The 17,896-nt window shown below is 48.2% G+C and overlaps 1 protein-coding gene and 1 pseudogene across 2 annotated transcripts; one reads left to right on the top strand and one right to left on the bottom strand.

Annotated features, from left to right (window-relative positions):
- Window positions 1–2,000: 2,000 nt before the first annotated feature.
- TNFSF14 (TNF superfamily member 14) lies at window positions 2,001–7,140 on the bottom strand. 2 transcript variants are annotated; one of them, XM_061422439.1, is made up of 4 exons: window positions 6,678–6,988; window positions 4,594–4,630; window positions 4,273–4,314; window positions 2,001–3,640 (listed from the first exon to the last, which is right to left on the bottom strand). In XM_061422439.1, exons 1-4 carry the CDS (start codon window positions 6,894–6,896, stop codon window positions 3,213–3,215), a joined length of 726 nt encoding a protein of 241 aa, XP_061278423.1. In that variant the 5' UTR covers window positions 6,897–6,988; the 3' UTR covers window positions 2,001–3,212. The 2 variants fall into 2 exon arrangements, with proteins under 2 accessions (XP_061278423.1, XP_061278422.1); XM_061422438.1 differs by lacking the exon at window positions 4,594–4,630 and having other exon boundaries at window positions 6,678–7,140.
- A 7,423-nt stretch (window positions 7,141–14,563) lies between these two features.
- Window positions 14,564–17,354, top strand: LOC133252079 (C-terminal-binding protein 2-like; annotated as a pseudogene).
- Window positions 17,355–17,896: the final 542 nt, after the last annotated feature.

Here is a 17,896-nt window from a genome sequence, read left to right as displayed (position 1 = left end):
AGTTTTCTGTTCCAGGGCAGGGGTGGGGGGGCGGGCGCGGTGGGTGGGGTGGTATCAAGTGAAGACAGGAGACTTTGGGTATTGAGAAAGAGATGATGGGGCGGGGAGAGGGTGAAATCTGAAAAGATACCGGTGGTGGTAGCGGAAATCAAGTAGATAGACTTCTAAGAAGTTGTAAATAGGTCACTGGCCTGGGCTGGGGGCTTCCTGCTCCCGCACTTTATCTGAAATCAAAGCCCCTCCCAAAGGTGATCTTAGGAGGCTCAACTCTGTAGAGGTTCCATCCCCAGGCAGATGTTGGTGGCTGCTGGTGACTTTGATGAGTCCCCCTCAGACACACACGCACACACCCCGGTCTTCTCATCAAAGCCACGGAAACAGAAAGACCACGAAGAGAGTAAAGGAAACTCCAGCATGGGTGGAGGCTGGGCCCCTGGGGCTGTTTCACCTCCCACCAGCCCAGCCAAAGAGGCATGAAGCTGGGTGCCCTTGGTGTGGGCAGAGTGGGGTCGGGGAGGCACCCAGCCTTGGTTGCTGCATCTGGAAAGTGGGGGCAACAGCAACTCCTGCCCAGAGGTGCAGATAAAGATGTGACTCGCCACCTATGGCTGATTCATGTTGATGTTTGACAGAAAACAACAAAATTATGTAAAGCAATTATCCTTCATTTAAAAAATAAAAGGATGTGACTTGCACAAGATGCCTGGTGCAGGGGACATGCCTGACAAATGCTCTCCTTAATATCTCTAAATGACACTCATGTACTTATGGATCTCTTCCTGCATACCAGGCACCATACCAAGTGGCTTTTTTCCTCATCTGATTTTAAAATTCACTGTTTCTTTTTGAAAAAAAAAATTATTTATTTCGCTGCACTGGGTCTTAGTTGTGGCACGAGGGATCTTTAGTTTCAGCATTCAAACTCTCAGTTGCGGTATATGGGATCTAGTTCCCTGACCAGGGATTGAACCGGGGCCTCCTGCTTTGGGAGTTGCGGAGTCTTAGCCACTGGACCACCAGGGGAGTCCCTCATCTGATTTCATCTTTATAATAAACCCAGGAGGTAAGAATCCTTGTTACCTAGTATTTCACAGATGAGGAAACTGGGCATGGAGAGGTGACGGGGTTTGCTCCTGTGTCACATGGCCAGGAAATGACAGAGTAGACTTGGAACCCAAGACCATCAGATGGCAAAGCTGGTTCCCTTCACCCTTTTACCAGGCAACTGTGTCAACAATAACAAGAGTGATTCATTCTCCTCTGGGGTCTGAGCTCCTAGGGTCCAGGGAAACCTTGCTTCCTGGGTCCATGCTCATTTGCATAAAGCATCAGGTCTGTAAGCATATCATTACCTGTCCCTTCCCACACTCTTGGATGCCCTGTTACCCCAAGCTCCCAGCTGGCTGGGTAGAGTGCCAGTCTGTGCTGAATGTCAGCAAGAAGGGTACTGAAGTGTGTAGCCTCTGCTTTCTCAGGAACTGTGGATTTGAGGCTAAAGCACACCTGGGCACCAGGTCTCTGGTTTCCCCGCTAAACTTCCTGCATGGAGTTGGGTCAGCTGGGTTCAGAGTTCTCAGCTGTAAAAGTGACCTCTGTGGGTCATTCCAGCTGTCCCTGGGCCTCCATGAGCCACCTGCCCCCCTAAGAACTAGACAGACCAGCTGCAATGTTCAGCATTTATTTCCAAGGCCAGTGATCCAAGGGCTACAGACTAAGTCTGGTCCTCACCCCAGGATGTGAGGTGGCTGGGAAGAACTGGCTATGTGTGTGTGTCATTGTGAGGCTGCAAGTGTGTATGATGGGTGTGACCGTGATGCAGCATGTGGAAGTCTGACACGAAAAGCATTGCATCCCGTGTGTCATACGTGGTGTGACTGTACGGCCCAGTGTGGGTGACAGGCTGTGACAATGACTTGTGTGTGACTGTGTCGTATGTGGTTGCGATGCGTGTCTGTGACTGAGGCTTTGCTCTGCTGTCTAGGACTTCCAGGTTGTGTGAGAATCTGGTGTTTGGTGTGTATGTGTCTATGGTTGTCAAGGAGTGGCTGATCTTGTGATTCTCTGGGATGCTGTAGCTGTGATGACAGTTTCTTTCTTTCACTTTTTATGCCTTTTCTCTTTCCTTTCACTCTTCCTTCATTTCCACCTTTTCTTTCTTTCTCTATCAATCCATCTTTCTTTTCTTTCACCCTTTCTTTCTACCTTTCTTTCACCCTTTGTTCCTGCCTTCCTTTCCACCTTTATTTCTTTTCTGTCTTTATCTATCCATCTTTCTCTTCTTTCCCCTTTTCTTTCTTTCCACCTTTCTTTAATTTTTCCTCCCTTCTCTCCCTTGCTTCTCTCACTCTCTCTTTCTCTCTTTTTCTTTTTCTCTCTAGAAACATTTTCTAAGTGCCTGTGCACCAGCCTCTAGCTTGGGTGCTGAAACAGCGGTGCTGGGTGTCAGCCAACCTGTGGATGATATACACTGGGAGCCAGAAACCAACCACAGAGGGAATATTTACACCAAGGAAATGGGTGTCCCCTCCGGGGACAGCTGGTTGTTGAACACCTCCCAGCACGTCCCTACGCCTGCTTCTCTGAGTGTAGCTTCGTGGCCAGGCTGTGGTGTGGCCGCAAGCCCCATGGGTGGAACTTGGGTCATGACTATGACCATGGGTAGGGCTGGGCTGGGCTGGGCTCTCCAGGGTGGGTGATTCTTGAGGATAAATCCTCACCAACCCCCAGACTCCACCCACACTTGTGAGAGGGTAGAGGGTGTTAAGAAATTTTCTGTTCTCAGTCAACTCCCCGGACCCCAGTGTCCCACTTTAATCTGAATCAAAAGTATAAATACAATTTCCTGTCTTAGCCAACCACCACCACCATCACCATGTCCCTTTGATCTGAGTCAGAAGTATAAATAGCCACCCCTCACCCCTCCCTGAATATCAAGACCAGCTTTAGCCCCTGCCTGGGGGCTAACAGACCCCCTCAGTGCTGTCCACTGCAGGGCCTGCAGTCTCCTTTGGTCCTTCAGAGGTGCCTGCTGGTTCCTGGGGCAGCTGGGTTCTCGGCCTCGCTGGTCCCCATTGAGCTCTCCACCTGTCAAGTTTGGGTGTCCCCCAGGCCCGCTCTAAAAACCTCCGCTCGTGTTCTTCTGTGTCCAGAGGCATCCTCTGAGGTCTCTTACTTGTCGAAGACGCACGTTAGATTAGCCCCGACCACGTCCTTCACACCATGAAGGCCCCGAAGTAGGAGCGTGTGCCGTCATGGACTTGGATCACGCGCTCGCCGGGCATGCGTACCACCACCTCGTCCCCCACGTCCAGGTGGACCACTCCGCCCAGGAAGCTGCTGTCCCACCACACCTGGGAGCCATCTGCTCTCCCGCACCGCGACCGCCGGTTGACCAGCAGCTCCACCTCCTCGGGGTAGCTGGCGGTGCGCTTGTAGAGCCCGTGGGTGATGGGCAGGCAGCCGGTCAATCCCTGGGAGCAGCCCGTACCACCCAGCTGCACCTTGGAGTAGATGTAGTAGTAGCCGGCCTGGGCAACCACCAGGGCCCCATCCCGGTAGCTAAGGCCCCTCAAGAAGGCCAGGCCCAGTTTCGTCTCCCACCGCAGCGGGCCTTCCCTGCTGGTCAGGCTGAAGTCGGCCCCTGTGGAGGGAGACAGAGCAGGGCTGGTGAGCGCACGTCTCCTGCTTGCAGTGGGACCCCAGGCCAGTCGCCAGCCCTCTCTGAGCGCCACCTTGCTCTGTGCTAGGCTTTAAATGTATGCATTCACTTTATCCTCACTTTACAGGTAGGGAAACTGAAGCACAGTAAGGGGCAAAATAAATTGCTTATCCTCCATCTTAACGCTTTCACCCCCTTCTTGCAGGTGGGGAAACCGAGGCACAGAGCAATCGATTCGCCCAAACTGTCAGAAATTGTTAAGTGGCAGAACTAAGGATATAAGCAAAACACAGCATGGCCCAGCAGCCTTATAACCTCTGTATGCCTCAGTCTCCCTCTCTGGAAAATGGAGCTATGAACAGTCCTGGCTAAGGATCGAATGAATGAAGAGGTGGAAAGCCCATCACAGTGTGAGCCAGAGAGTAAGCACCCTACAAGGGTTTATTCAATAAATGAAATTAGAAATTCATGGACTCAGGCAGTGTCTGTGCTCTGGGCAGCTTTGAAGAACTAATGAATAAAGGAGTACTCAGCCACAATTGGGGTGTCTGTCTGGTCTCCCCAGGACCCACTGAACCCTCTTACCCCCTGCCAGGACTTGAGGGCCCCCTCACCTGTGAGGTGTGCTGCTGGTTTGTCTTGCTTGGGCTTCTGCTCTGGAGAGAGAGAATCAGAGGTCAGAGGTGAAGGTGGTGGTGGGGGGTAAAGGGCCAGCCTCCAGAGGGGTCATCTAGTCCACCTCCTGGTGTCAACCTCACCCTTTCCGGAGTGACCCAAACTTCTGCTTCTCCGGCCTGGGGGAGGGGCTTCCGTGGGGCTTGGGCCAGTTGTGCAAATTGCATTGGGCAATGGACTGAGTGAGGGGGTGGGGGCAGCATGGGAACCATACCGTCCCCTTCTGGTTGGGGGGGGGGGGGACCAGGACCCTGACTCACCTTGCAGCAGCTCCTCCCAGTGCTTCTCACTTTTGTCCTGAAAGTACAGAGCAGTCCCATGGTGAGGATCTGTGGGGCCCACGCCCTGGTATCACTCAGACTCGTGGCCAAGAGGCACACGCAGACCACGGGTACAGACGTCGCCCTCCGTTGACTCCAAGGCCACGTGCATGCCCTGCCTCTACTCCCTGCCACCCAGCAGGCTCTTAACCAGCCAGTACCTCAGTTTTCCCCTCTTGTAAATGGACACATGGAAAACGCCTGGTTTGAATTACCATGTGGAAAGTGTATTACAATGCCTGGCACAGAGCAAGCGCTATAGAAGTGTTTATTACATAAGTGCTAGGGAACTCAATCCTTGGATCAGGAAATGGCAACCCACTGGAGAAGGCAATGGCTAATCCCTGGAGAAGAAAATGGCAACCCACTCCAGTATTCTAGCCTGGAGAATTCCAGGGCCAGAGGAGCCTGGCAGGCTACAGTCTATGGGGTTGCAGAGTCGGACAGGACTGAAGTAACTTAGCACACACACCCACAGAAGACACACAGTCACCTGAATGGCTGGACACTTGTACATAAATGCAAACACATGAATACAGACACGAACACAGACCTGGACACACTGACAAGACACACATGGAGGCAGATACACGGGTGCAGGGTTTACAGATTCACCTGGGTCTGCGCATACAGAGACCCAGTAACAAAGACAGACAACGTCAATACACAGGCTGTAGATGAGTGAGGAAGTAGCTGTGTTGGTACACGTGTGTGGGATAGCAGCACAGGTCCAAGTGGGCCTGTGGCCATCAGGTCCAGCCACGAGGAGGAAAAGGACCTGGAAACAAAAAAGGCCGAGACTGCATGAGGATGGCATGGGACATACAGACCTACAGGGGTGGCAGAGACATCCATGGTCATAGGAAACGGATGCAGAGAGACATGCGCACAGACTGAGACAAGTGGCTTAGTGAGAGCCCTGATAGTGGTGATCAGGGTACTGCTGATAATGACTAGCTAGGTCAGGGGCTTCCATGGTGGTCCAGCGGTTAAGACTCTGAACTTCCAATTTAAGGGCGAACGTCTGACCCCACTGCTGTGCGACGTGGCCAAAAAAATTTTTTTAATTAAAATATTTTTAAAAGTGGTCAAACTGAGGAATCAGATAAATATTTTAAAAACAAACAAACAACTAGCCATGTCAGGATGGCGGTTCTGGGGGCTACAAACAACACAACTGTTTTATAAAACATTAAGCTTCCTAGAGGTATGTGTGCTTAGTCGCTTCAGTTGTGTCTGACTCTTTGCAACCCCATGGACTGCAGCCCACCAGGCTCCTCTGTCCATGGATTTCTCCAGGTGAGAATACTGGAGTGGGTTGCCACTGCCTCCTCCAAGGGATCCTCCCGACTCAGGGATCGAAATCGAATGTCCTGTGTCTCTTGCATTGGCAGGTAGATTCTTTACCACTGAGGCACCTGAGAAGTCTGCTCCTAAACACCTAGGTTTTGTTAGTTCCCATCACTAGAAGAAATTATAATTATGTGATGCCATTGCAGCATTTATATACAAATCAATATGTTGTTTGTACATCTTAAACTTACACAATGTTCTATGTCAATTACATCTCAATTAAAAAAAAGTCAGTTCCCATTTATTGAATGGCTTCCCTGGTGGCTCAGATGGTAAAGCGTCTACCTACAATGCGGGAGACCTGGGTTCAATCCCTGGGTCAGGAAGATCTCCTGGAGAAGGAAATGGCAACCCACTCCAGTATTCTTGCCTGGAAAATCCCAGGGGTGGAGGAACCTGGTAGGCTACAGTTCATGGGGTTGCAAAGAGTCGGATATGACTGAGTGACTTCACTTCACTTTGCCTGTGCCACACACACAATATTTTGTTTTATTCCCTATGGAGACTCTTATTATCATGCCCATTTCATGGATGAGGAAACTGAGGTCCCAGAGGTGAATTAGCTTGCCTGGGACTGCTCTTAGTCTGTCCTCCATCTTTGCACACACACACGTACAGATGCTCAGTGACATTGGCTTGGAGATCCCCACCCCCACCCCAGTGGTGCTTACCTGCAGCGGGGCACCAATCTCCTCTAGGCGCCAGTGCAGCTGCAGCAGGAACCAGCCCTGGACAGCCAGTCCAGCCACCAACAACAGCAGCATGAGGCCCAGTCCCAGCTGGGCAGCACTGCAGGGCTGTCTCCTGCGGCTGTGCCCCAGCCTCCTGAATGGGATGTCTGTCTGTCCATCCACCACGAACACCGAGGGCCTTGCAACTGTCTCTTCCATGCCTGAGTGGATGAGGCCCCAAGATGCTTGGGGTCTGGCTGGCCTGGCTGAATCCTTCAGGCCAGGAGAGAGGAAACCACGATTGCCCAACACGCCTGGGCTTCTCACACTGCCGACAGGCACTCGTGGGTCCCGGGGCTGCCTTTAGAGCTGGGGCTCGGCCCCTCCCCTTTCCCCCACACGCCCTCCTCTCCTTCCTGTCATCTCCCCACCCCCAGGCTGGCCCCATCTCACTCTCACTCAGAGCCTCTCACACTTTCCAGAGGCATCTGGAGACATGACTCAGGTGGGGACGGGAGACGAAAAGTCCCAGCTTTCCCTTCTGATGGCACCAACCACGTCGTTGCCAAGTGTTTGCTGAGCACCTTGGCATCATTCACTTGCTCACCAAATGTTTGCTAAGCACCTCCTGTGTCCCAGGTACTGTTCTAGGTTTGGGGGCACAGCGGCAAGCAAGAGAGACAGATGTCTGTGGTCTTAAAGTACTCCTATTCTAGCGGAGTGAGAAAGACCAGCGTAGTAAGTAAGAAAATGCTATAGAGTGCTTGAAATGGTAATACGAGTGATGGGAAATGCCCACAAAGAGTGGTTTGTGTGTGTACATGTGTGTGGGTGTGATTATGTGTGTGCATGAGTGTGTGGATGTGTGTGTGTATAGTTGCAAGTGTGCACCTATGTGTGTAGTGTATGCATGCAGATGTGTGCAGGTGCAAGTGCATGCCCATGCTTAAGTGTGCTTGTGTGTCTGTACACACTCCTGTGTGCATGCATACAAGTTTTTTGTGTGTGTGTGGTTTGTTTTTAAGTATTTATTTATTTATCTGGCTGTACTGGGTCTTAGTTGAAGCATATGGGGTCTTTGATCTTTGTTGCGGCATTCGGGATCTTTAGTTGTGGTATGCGAACTCTTAGTTGCAGCATGTGGGATCTAGTTCCCTGTCCAGGGATCAAACCCAGGTCCCCTGCATTCAGAGTGGAGTCTTAGCCGGTGGACCACCAGTGAAGTCCCACTGAAACTCACAGTCAGAGGGTGGAACCACTATCCACTCAGCTAACTAAAGCCAAGTCCTGGGAGTCCTCCTGGACCTCTCCTCCATCCTGTCATGACGTTCCACCCTCAGCAAGCCCTATGAATTCAACCTCCGAGCCAGATCCCAAATCCAGCCACCCATTTCCATCCCCACCGCTACCACTCTAAGTGCTATAGACTATGTTTGTTCCTCAGCCCCTACATTGATATGTGAATACCTCCAACGTGATAGTACTTAGAGGTGGAGCCTTGGGGAAAGGCTAGGGCACAAAGTTGGAGCCCTCCTGAACAGGATTAGTGCGTTTATAAGGGGAGTTGTAAGAGATATATGCTCTGTCTCCTTCTCTGCTGTGTGCGGACAGAGAGGGATGGAGGCCAGGCCAGGAAGAGGGCTTGCTTTGGAACTCAGCCATGCAGGCACCCTGGTCTCAGACTTCCAGCCTCTAGAACTGTGAGAAATAGATGTCTGTTGTTTAAGCCACTCAGTCTAGGGTAGCTTCTTATAGCAGCCCCAACAGACTAAAACCCTAAGGGACCCATCAGTTTTTCCTTGGACTGGTACAGTAGCTTCCCAGCTGGATACACTGCTTTACCTCATGCCATCTTATGACTCATTCTGTGCCTTCAAGCTATTATGGCCTTGCTTATTTATTTCTTTTTTATTTTATTGTTGTAAATTCACACAGCATAAAATGAACTGTTTATTTATATTAAAAAAATTTTTTTTTGACCTTGCTGGGTGTTCACTGTGGTACTGTGGCTTCTCTAGGTGTGGCTCTTGGGCTCAGTAATTGTGGTGCACAGGCCTCTCTAGTTGCTGCTTGAGGGCTTAGGTGCTCTGAGGCCTTAGTTCCCTGACCAGGGATTGAACCTGTGTCCCCTGCAATGGAAGGCAGATTCTCAACCACTGGACCACCAGGGAAGTCCCAAAATGAATCATTTTAAAGCAAGCAACTCAGTCTGTTTAGTACATTTACAGTGTTGTACAACACTATCTGGTTCAAAAGCATTTCAGTGTCTCAAAGGTAAACCTTACAACCATCAAGAAGTCATTCCCCAACTCCCCTACCCCAGACCCTGGCAACTATGAGTCCGCTTTCCTGCTCTATGGATTGACCTGTGTTGGGCATTTCAAAAAAAAAAATGGAAACACACACTACGTGGTCTTTTGTGTCTGGCTTCTTTCACTGAGGATAATGTTTCCAAGATTCATTCACACTGTAGCGCGTGTTCAGTGCTTCACTCCTTGTTAAGGCTGAGTAACATTCCAGTGTGTAGATGAACCATATTTTGCTTATCCATTCACCCATTAATGGATATTTACATTATTTCCACCTTTTTGTTATTTTGAAAAATGCTGCTACGAACATGTGTGTGCATGTGTTTGGGTTCCAGGTCACAATTCTTTTGGGTATATACCTAGGATAGGAACTGCTGGCATCAGCCTTAAAAAAAAAATTATTGTTTAATTTTTTGGTCACACTATGGGGAATGTGGGATCCTAGCTCCCCAACCAGGGATTGAATCCATGCCCCTTGCTGTGCAAACGTGAAGTCTGAACCACTGGACCTCCAGGGAAATCCCCTGGCATCAGCTTTTAAACACTTCAGTCAACTCTCATCTCTTCCACTAAGTTGTGTCTGATTCTTTGTGACTCCATGAACTGCAGCATGCCAGGCTTCTCTGTCCCTCACTATCTCCTGGAGTTTGCTCAAACTCATGTCTGTTGAGCCAGTGATGCCAATCAACAATCTCATCCTCTGTTATCCCCTTCTCCTCTTGCCCTCCATCTTTCCCAGCATCAGGGCATTTCCAAAGAGTCAACCCTTCATATCAGGTGGCCAAAGTATTGGAGTTTCAGCTTCAACATCAGTCCTTCCAATGAACACCCAGGACTGATTTCCTTTAGGATAGACGGGTTGGATCTCCTTGCAGTCCAAGGGACTCTCAAGAGTCTTCTCCAACACCACAGTTCAAAAGCATCAATTCTTCTGTGCTCAGCTTTCTTTATAATCCAACTCTCACATCCATACATGACTACTGGAAAAATCATAGCCTTCACTAGATGGACCTTTGTTGACAAAGCAATGTCTCTGCTTTTGAATATGCTATCTAGGTTGGTCATAACTTTCCTTCCAAGGAGTAAGCGCCTTTTAATTTCATGGCTGCAATCACCATCTGCAGTGATTTTGGAGCCCCCAAAATAAAATCTGACACTGTTTCCACTGTTTCCCCATCTATTTGCCATAAGTGATGGGACCAGGTGCCATGATCTTAGTTTTCTGAGTGTTGAGCTTTAAGCCAACCTTTTCACTCTCTTCTTTCACTTTCATCAAGAGGCTCTTTAGTTCTTCTTCACTTTCTGCCATAAGGGTAGTGTCATCTGCATATCTGAGGTTATTGAGATTTCTCCCAGCAGTCTTGATTCCAGCTTTTGCTTCTTCCAGCCCAGCATTTCTCATTATGTACTCTGCATATAAGTTAAATAAGCAGGGTGACAATATACAGCCCTGACGTACTCCTTTTCCTATTTGGAACCAGTCTGTTGTTCCATGTCCAGCTCTAACTGTTGCTTCCTGGCCTGCATATAGGTTTCTCAAGAGGCAGGTCAGGTGGTCTGGTATTCCCATCTCTTTCAGAATTTCCACAGTTTATTGTGATACACACAGTCAAAGGCTTTGGCATAGTCAATAAAGCAGAAATAGATGTTTTTCTGGAACTCTCTTGCTTTTTTGATGGTCCAGCGGATGTTGGCAATTTGATCTCTGGTTCCTCCGCCTTTTCTAAAACCAGCTTGAACATCTGGAAGTTCTTTGGAACTCTGCATTCAAATGGGTATATCTTTCCTTTTCTCCTTTGCTTTTCACTTCTCTTCTTTTCACAACTATTTGTGAGGCCTCCTCAGACAGCCATTTTGCTTTTTTGCATTTCTTGGGGATGGTCTTGATCCCTGTCTCCTGTACAATGTCACAAACCTCCATTCATAGTTCATCAGGTACTCTATCAGATCCGGTCCCTTAAATCTATTTCTCACTTCCACTGTATGATCATAAGGCATTTGATTTAGGTCATACCTGAATGGTCTGGTGGTTTCCCCCACTTTCTTCAATTTAAGTTTGAATTTTGCAATGAGGAGTTCATGATCTGAGCCACAGTCATCTCCTGGTCTTGTTTTTGCTGAATGTATAGAGCTTCTCCATCTTTGGCTGCAAAGCATATAGTCAATCTGATTTCAATGTTGACCGTCTGGTGATGTCCATGTGTAGTCTTCTCTTGTGTTTTTGGAAGAGAGTGTTTGCTATGACCAGTGTGTTCTCTTGGCAAAACTCTATTAGCTTTTGCCCTGCTTCATTCTGTATTCCAAGGCCAAATTTGCCTGTTACTCCAGGTGTTTCTTGACTTCCTACTTTTGCATTCCAGTCCCCTATAATGAAAAGGACATCTTTTTTGGGTGTTAGTTCTAAAAGGTCTTGTAGGTCTTCATAAAACCTTCAGCTTCTTCAGCATTACTGGTCGGGCCATAGACTTGGATTACTGTGATATTGAATGGTTTGCCTTGGAAATGAACAGAGATCCTTCTGTTTTTGAGATTGCATCCAAGTACTGCATTTCGGACTCTTTTGTTGACCATGATGGCTACTCCATTTCTTCTCAGGGATTCCTGCCCACAGTAGTAGGTATAATGATCATCTGAGTTAAATTCACCCATTCTAGTCCATCTTAGTTCGCTGATTCCTAGAATGTCGATGTTCACTCTTGCCATCTCCTGTTTGACCACTTCCAATTTGCCTTGATGCATGGACCTGACATTCCAGGTTCCTATGCAATATTGCTCTTTACAGCATTGGACCTTGCTTCTATCACGTCACAACCACAACTGGGTGTTGTTTTTGCTTTTGCTCCTTCCCTTCATTCTTTCTGGAGTTATTTCTCCACTGATCTCCAGTAGCATACTGGGCACCTACCAACTGGGGAGTTCATCTTTCAGTGTCCTATCTTTTTGCCTTTTCATACTGTTCATGGGGTTCTCAAGGCAAGGCTACTGAAGTGGTTTGCCATTCCCTTCTCCAGTGGACCACATTCTGTCAGACCTCTCCACCATGACCCATCCATCTTGCGTGGCCCCACATAGCATGGCTTAGTTTTATTGAGTTAGACAAGGCTGTGGTCCGTGTGATCAGATTGGCTAGTTGTCTGTGATTGTGGTTTCAGTCTGTCTGCCCTGTGATGCCCTCTCTCAGTGCTTACCGTCTTACTTGGGTTTCTCTTACCTTGGACGTATATCCCTTCAGGGCTGCTCCAGCAAAGCGCAGCCACTGCTCCTTACCTTGGACATGGGGTATCTCTTCACGGCCGCCAGTCCTGACCTTGGACATGGGGTAGCTCCTCTCAGCCGCACTTGGGTTTCTCTTATCTTGGACATATATCCCTTCGGGGCTGCTCCAGCAAAGCGCAGCCACTGCTCCTTACCTTGGACGTGGAGTAGCTCCTCTCGGCTGCCGCTCCTGACCTTGGACATGGGGTAGCTCCTCTCGGCCGCCCCTGCGCCGCGCAGCCTCCGCCCCTGCGCCGCGCAGCCTTCACCCCTGTGCCTCGTAGCCACCACCCCTGCGTCGCGCAGCTGCCGCTGTCCAGTTCTCACATCCGTACAAATCTTCCAATGACCTCATATTGAGCTTATGAGGGTTGACGGATTGTGGCCCGTGGGCAGAGTCAGCCCAGGCTTATATTTCTGTACAGCCACAGGAGTTGCTTTCAGGGGACTCATACTTTAGTGTCCTGGAGTCACAGATGGGGCACCTTCCTCTGGTCCCTGTTCCCCCCTTTGCTTCCAACTGGCTTCCTAAATGGCAGCCAACACTCACCACTATCCAGGCTTCGTAGCTGATTGTGTTGCAGGGAAGAACTGATTCTGCCTCAGTTGTCTCATCTGGGTGAGCTGGCAGGACCTGTGACTTGCTTTTGGAACTGTGACTTGCTTTTGTTCTTATAATCATGCGTTATGGACTGACTGCCTCAGAGGATCCTACCCCTCTGCCTGACTTGAACTAAAGTGCCTTTGTTTAGCTCACAGAGAGATAATCTGACCCTGCCCACCTGTGAACGGCTGTAAGAAAAGAAGAAATTAACACACCCCGTCCTACTTTGCAAGATAAACGGTCTTTTTACTTTACTTCCTCACCGTCTCTCCCTCTCTGTTTAGATAAAAGAACCTGGCATCCAGACCCCAACAAGATGGTTACCTTGAGACATTAGTCTGCCATCTTCGGGGTCAGCCAGTTTTCCGAATAAAGTCATGTTCTTTGCTTCAACACCTCTTATGGTTAGTTGGCCCATCATGTGGTGAGCAGAGCAAGCTTGGGCTGCGTAATCATCACATGGGCTGCCACCTACATGTTGGTGTGTCTTCTGTTGGCAGTTACTAGGCATTGACTGGGTGCATCTGATTCTGGGGGTTGGTGACTCAGCATGTTGCTTCAACTCCGGCCAGCTCACCCAGATGAGACAGCCCAGACTTGGGAAAGAGAGGTTGGCTGGAAACTGGGCATCACTGGAGCAGAGAGAAACTGGCCTTGGTGGTCATCCCACACCCTCTCCACTCACCTGGATCTTGTCTACTAAAAAAGATGCACAACGTGAGAGTTGTAAGTTAAGTTTCATTTGGGATAAAATGAGGACTGCAACATAGGAGACAGCACCTTGGATAGCTCTGAGAGACTGCTTCAAAGAGCAATCATCAAAGAAGGTCAATATATAAGATTTTGGTGAAGGGGGAGTTCAGTGCAGTCAAGCACTCATTTCACATGAGGTTTTCTGCTAGTCATGAGGAGCTGATGTCATCATGAAGGGATTTAGTGCTTTTCTAGATATAAGTCAAGAATCCACCTGCAATGCAGGAGACCCGTGTTCGATCGCTGGGTCAGTAATATCCCCTGGAAGAGGAAATGGCAACCCACTCCAGTATACTTGCCTGGGAAATTCCATGGACAGAGGAGCCTGGAGGGCTAGAGTTCGTGGGGTCACAAAAAGTTGGACACAACTAAGAAACTAACACTCACTCTCTAGATGTGAGGAGATATAAGGACTGGGGTCATGAAATCAGTTTCTGAAAATATCTGACTATCTAAAGACCTGTCCCACCAGTTTCTCTGGAGCACAGAGGGCCTCACTCTCACCCTGAACTGCCTTCAAGGCATATTGAGAGTCAGCAACTGCAGCAGCACAGGATTCCATCTCTGCAGAGGCAGGTGGCAAATGCCCTTGGCAAGTGCCAATTTGTAGTTGACAATCTCCAAGCCTTGGGCCCATCACTCTTCATCCAGAGAATGTCTCCAGCAGCTGGACAGGAATCCTGTCTTCCAACCCTGGATGGCCCATCCCAAGCAAATGGGGCATAAGGCAGGCTGGAAGCATCCTTCGTTTTATGAATACCTTCTTAATAGCCTTAATTTTATCTCTCGGTCCTCAAAGACTAAAATATTTACTGTATAGCCCTTTGAGGAAGGGCTGTCCCCTGAAGTAAGAATATACATTAAGGGGACTTCTGGTGGTACAATTGTTAGGACTCCATGCTTTCACTGCCGAGGGCATGCGTTCAATCCCTGGTCAGAGAACTAAGATCCCCCATGGTGCCATGATGTATCACATCATCACCCTCCTCGGGGAGGACCTCGAGAAGTTCAAGGCCCTTGAGAGTGACCCTCCAGATAGGCATCAAGGCTGCAGGGCAAGCTGTTGAAGGCACACCATTACACAACATCAAGCTGATCCGGGGGAGCAGCCCTCATCTCCTGCATTCTTTGGTCTTAGTTGCCGCACGTGGGATCTAATTCCCTGACCAGGGATCGGCCCCAGGCCATCTGCATTTGGAGTTCGGAGCCTTAACCACTGGACCCCCAGGGAAGTCCCTCAGCATCATATTTTATGACCCTTACTTGCAGGGCAGGATTGAGCAGTCCCTGGGCCTGCAGATGGTCTATGTCCCTCAGGACTTAGTGTTATCAGAACGGTCTCCTTGTGATCTCCTTGCACTATAATCTCAATGGACATAACCACCACCTCATCAGTGACTTTACTATAAAGCAGGTGGTCCTATATTACTGACACTAATGAATGCATGGTGGAAGTAGACTAAAAGGCATCCTTTTTTTCAAGCAAGTTGGTGTTTGAGCAAGTTTGCGTAAAACGCTTTCTAGGTAAATCAGCTCTTCAGGTTTTCTGTTGCGTTAAGGGCTCTGCATTTCCTCTCTTTAAAAAAGAAAAAGATTATATCTACTTATTTAATTTATTTTTTGGCTGCACTAGGTCTTTGTTGCTGCACTCAGGCTTTCTCTAGTTGCAGCGAGTGGGGGCTACTTTTCATTGTATGGTGAGGGTTTTTCATTGTGGTGGCTTCTCTTGTTGCAGAGCACAGACTCTATGCACATGGGCTTCAGTGGTTGCAGCTTGTGGGCTCCAGAGTGTAGGCTCTGTAGTTGTGGTGCACAGGTTCAGTTGTTCCATGGCATGTGGAATCTTTCCAGGCCGGGGGTTGAACCAGTGTCTCTTGCATTGCAAGGAGGATACTTAACCACTGGACCACCAGAGAAGGCCTCTGCACCCCCTTCTTGCTGTCAAAATAACTTTATCATGATAGTGTTCCACTGGTCGACCTCAGCACCAGTAGGAGCTAGCAGACAGCCTCACTGGTCATCTGTCTGCTTGGGTTTCGTACACTGGCTTAGCACAATGTTTGGTAGAACATCACTGACCAGAAAACATGGATGTCACATCCCTAGAAACAAAAACCATAGTAGTTCCGTTCCCAATGTGTACCTTAATTTTTTTTCTGTTTGTGTTTTAATTTTTCAAGTAAAAATAATACTGACTTTCAGTAAAAAAAAATACTGACTTTTCACTTGGCTGTTCTGGTTTTAAAGGATGAGCTATAGGCTGTGTGTTTTCCTCTACCAACACGGCGCTTATGAAATACTTTTGTACCATGAGTAAAATTTGAGGTGTTTTGGGAAAAAAAAAAAAAGAGCAGATGAGGTATGGAGCATCGCTAGTGAATGAGACACTTGAGGGACTGGTGGATGAGACATCCTTAGGTCTAAACCTCAAGGAAGGCAGGATAGAGGGGTGGCCCTTGGTTGTGCACTGGTCGGAGCCTTACAGCTTTGCTCAGGGTCCTTGAAAGATCTCTCTTTTGTACACCTCCCACAGCATGGTAGAGTGAGCAGAGACCTACCTGGCAATCACAAGTTGCATCCCAGAAGGTTTAAGAAATTGTGTGAATCAGGAGTTCTTGGTCACATCAGCAGCCTGGTCCATATAGAGCAGCAAGAAATTCATCCAGAGTGTGGTGCTGCCACTGCAGATGCCCGCCAGGCATCATGGGCAGGGTTGCAGGATGATTTCCTGCAGCCAAGGGAGGGACCAGCTCTTGGAGGGCATCCTGGTAATCCACAACCTCTCCACAGTGGCACAGCCTCCCCAAGTTCCCTCTCCCAACAAACCCGCAAAACACAGGGATGATCCAGAACACCCCTACAAGTGATAGCAGAGAGTGACGAAAGGTAATCCTTCAGATACACCTGGGACCAGGTGAAAAATAGATGAACTTTTCCTAAGAAGACACAGAGATAGCCCAAAAAGCACATGAAAAGATGCTCAGTATCACTAATTATTAGAGGAATGCAAGTGAAAACTACTGTGCGGTATCCACTGGTTAGAATGTCCATCATCAAAAAATCCATGAAGAATAAATGCTGGAGAGGGTATGGAGAAAAGGAAACCCTCCTACACTCTTTGGTGGGAATGTAAATTGGTACAGCCACTGTGGAGAACAGTATGGAGATTCTTTAAAAAAAACTAACAATATAGCTTACCATACAATCCTGCAATTCCACTCCTGGGCATATATTTGGAGAAAGCTATAATTTGAAAAGATACATGCACCCAGTGTTCATTGCAACGCTATTTACAATAGCCAGGATGTAGAAGCAATCTAAATGTCCATTGACAGATGAATGGATAAAAAAGATGTGGTACATATGTACAATGGAATATTACTCAGCCATAAAAATAATAAAATAATGCCATTTGCAGCAGCATGGATGGACCTAGAGATTGTCAGACTGAATGCAGTAAGTCAGACAAAGACAAATATCTCAGGATATCACTTATATGTGGAATCTAAAAACGATGGCACAAATGAACTTATTTACAAAGCAAAAATAGAGTCACAGATGTAGAAAACAAACATATAGTTACCAGGGAGGAAAAAGAAGGGAAGGATAAATTGGGAGTTTGGGATCAACATACACACTAGTATGTAAAACAGATAACTAGTAAGGACCTACTGTATAGCACAGGGAACTCTTCTCAATACTCTGTAATGAATGACCTATATGGGAATAGAATCTAAAAAAGAGTGGGTATATGTATACATATAACTGATTCACTTTGCTGTATACCTGAAACTAACATTACATTGTAGATTAACTCTACTCCAATAAAATTTTTTTTAAAAATTGATCATGTCGGGGTCAACTGTTTGCTCTGGGGCTTCCCTGGTAGCTCAGCTGGTAAAAAATCCACCTGCAATACAGGAGACCCTGGTTCAATTCCGGGGGCAGGAAGATCCACTGGAGAAGCGATACACTACCCACTCCAGTATTCTTAGGCTTCCCTGGTGGCTCAGCTGGTAAAGAATCCTCCTGCAATGTGGAAGTCTTGGGTTTGATCTCTGGGTTGGAAAGACCCCTGGAGAAGGGAACAGCTACCCACTCCAGTATTCTGGCCTGGAGAATTCCATGGGCTGTATAGTCCATGGGGTAGCAAAGAGTCGGATGCAACTGAGTGACTTTCACTTTCAAGAGAAAAGGAATTTGACAGTCTTTTTAACTGATTCTGTACATAGGCACCATGGATGTTGCAGAGTTAAAACTACAAAAGAGCTGGAGGCATGGGCAAATTGAAGATGTGA

Source organism: Bos javanicus, chromosome 7, assembly GCF_032452875.1.
Source record: "Bos javanicus breed banteng chromosome 7, ARS-OSU_banteng_1.0, whole genome shotgun sequence".
NCBI classification, from domain to species: Eukaryota; Metazoa; Chordata; class Mammalia; order Artiodactyla; family Bovidae; genus Bos; species Bos javanicus.
The sequence above is the reverse complement of the archived record's forward strand: the minus strand, read 5'-3'. Positions and strand labels throughout refer to the sequence as shown.

Bases quoted from the DNA above. Each gene is read 5' to 3' on its own strand.
- TNFSF14 (XM_061422438.1), bottom strand. From the start codon at position 7,125: ATGGGGCCAGCCTGGGGGTGGGGAGATGACAGGAAGGAGAGGAGGGCG. The intron at 4,315-6,677 runs GTAAGCACCACT...CTCTCTCTCCAG, and splicing joins AGATTGGTGCCCCGCTGCAG to AGCAGAAGCCCAAGCAAGAC. The intron at 3,641-4,272 runs GTGAGGGGGCCC...CTCCCTCCACAG, and splicing joins ACCAGCAGCACACCTCACAG to GGGCCGACTTCAGCCTGACC.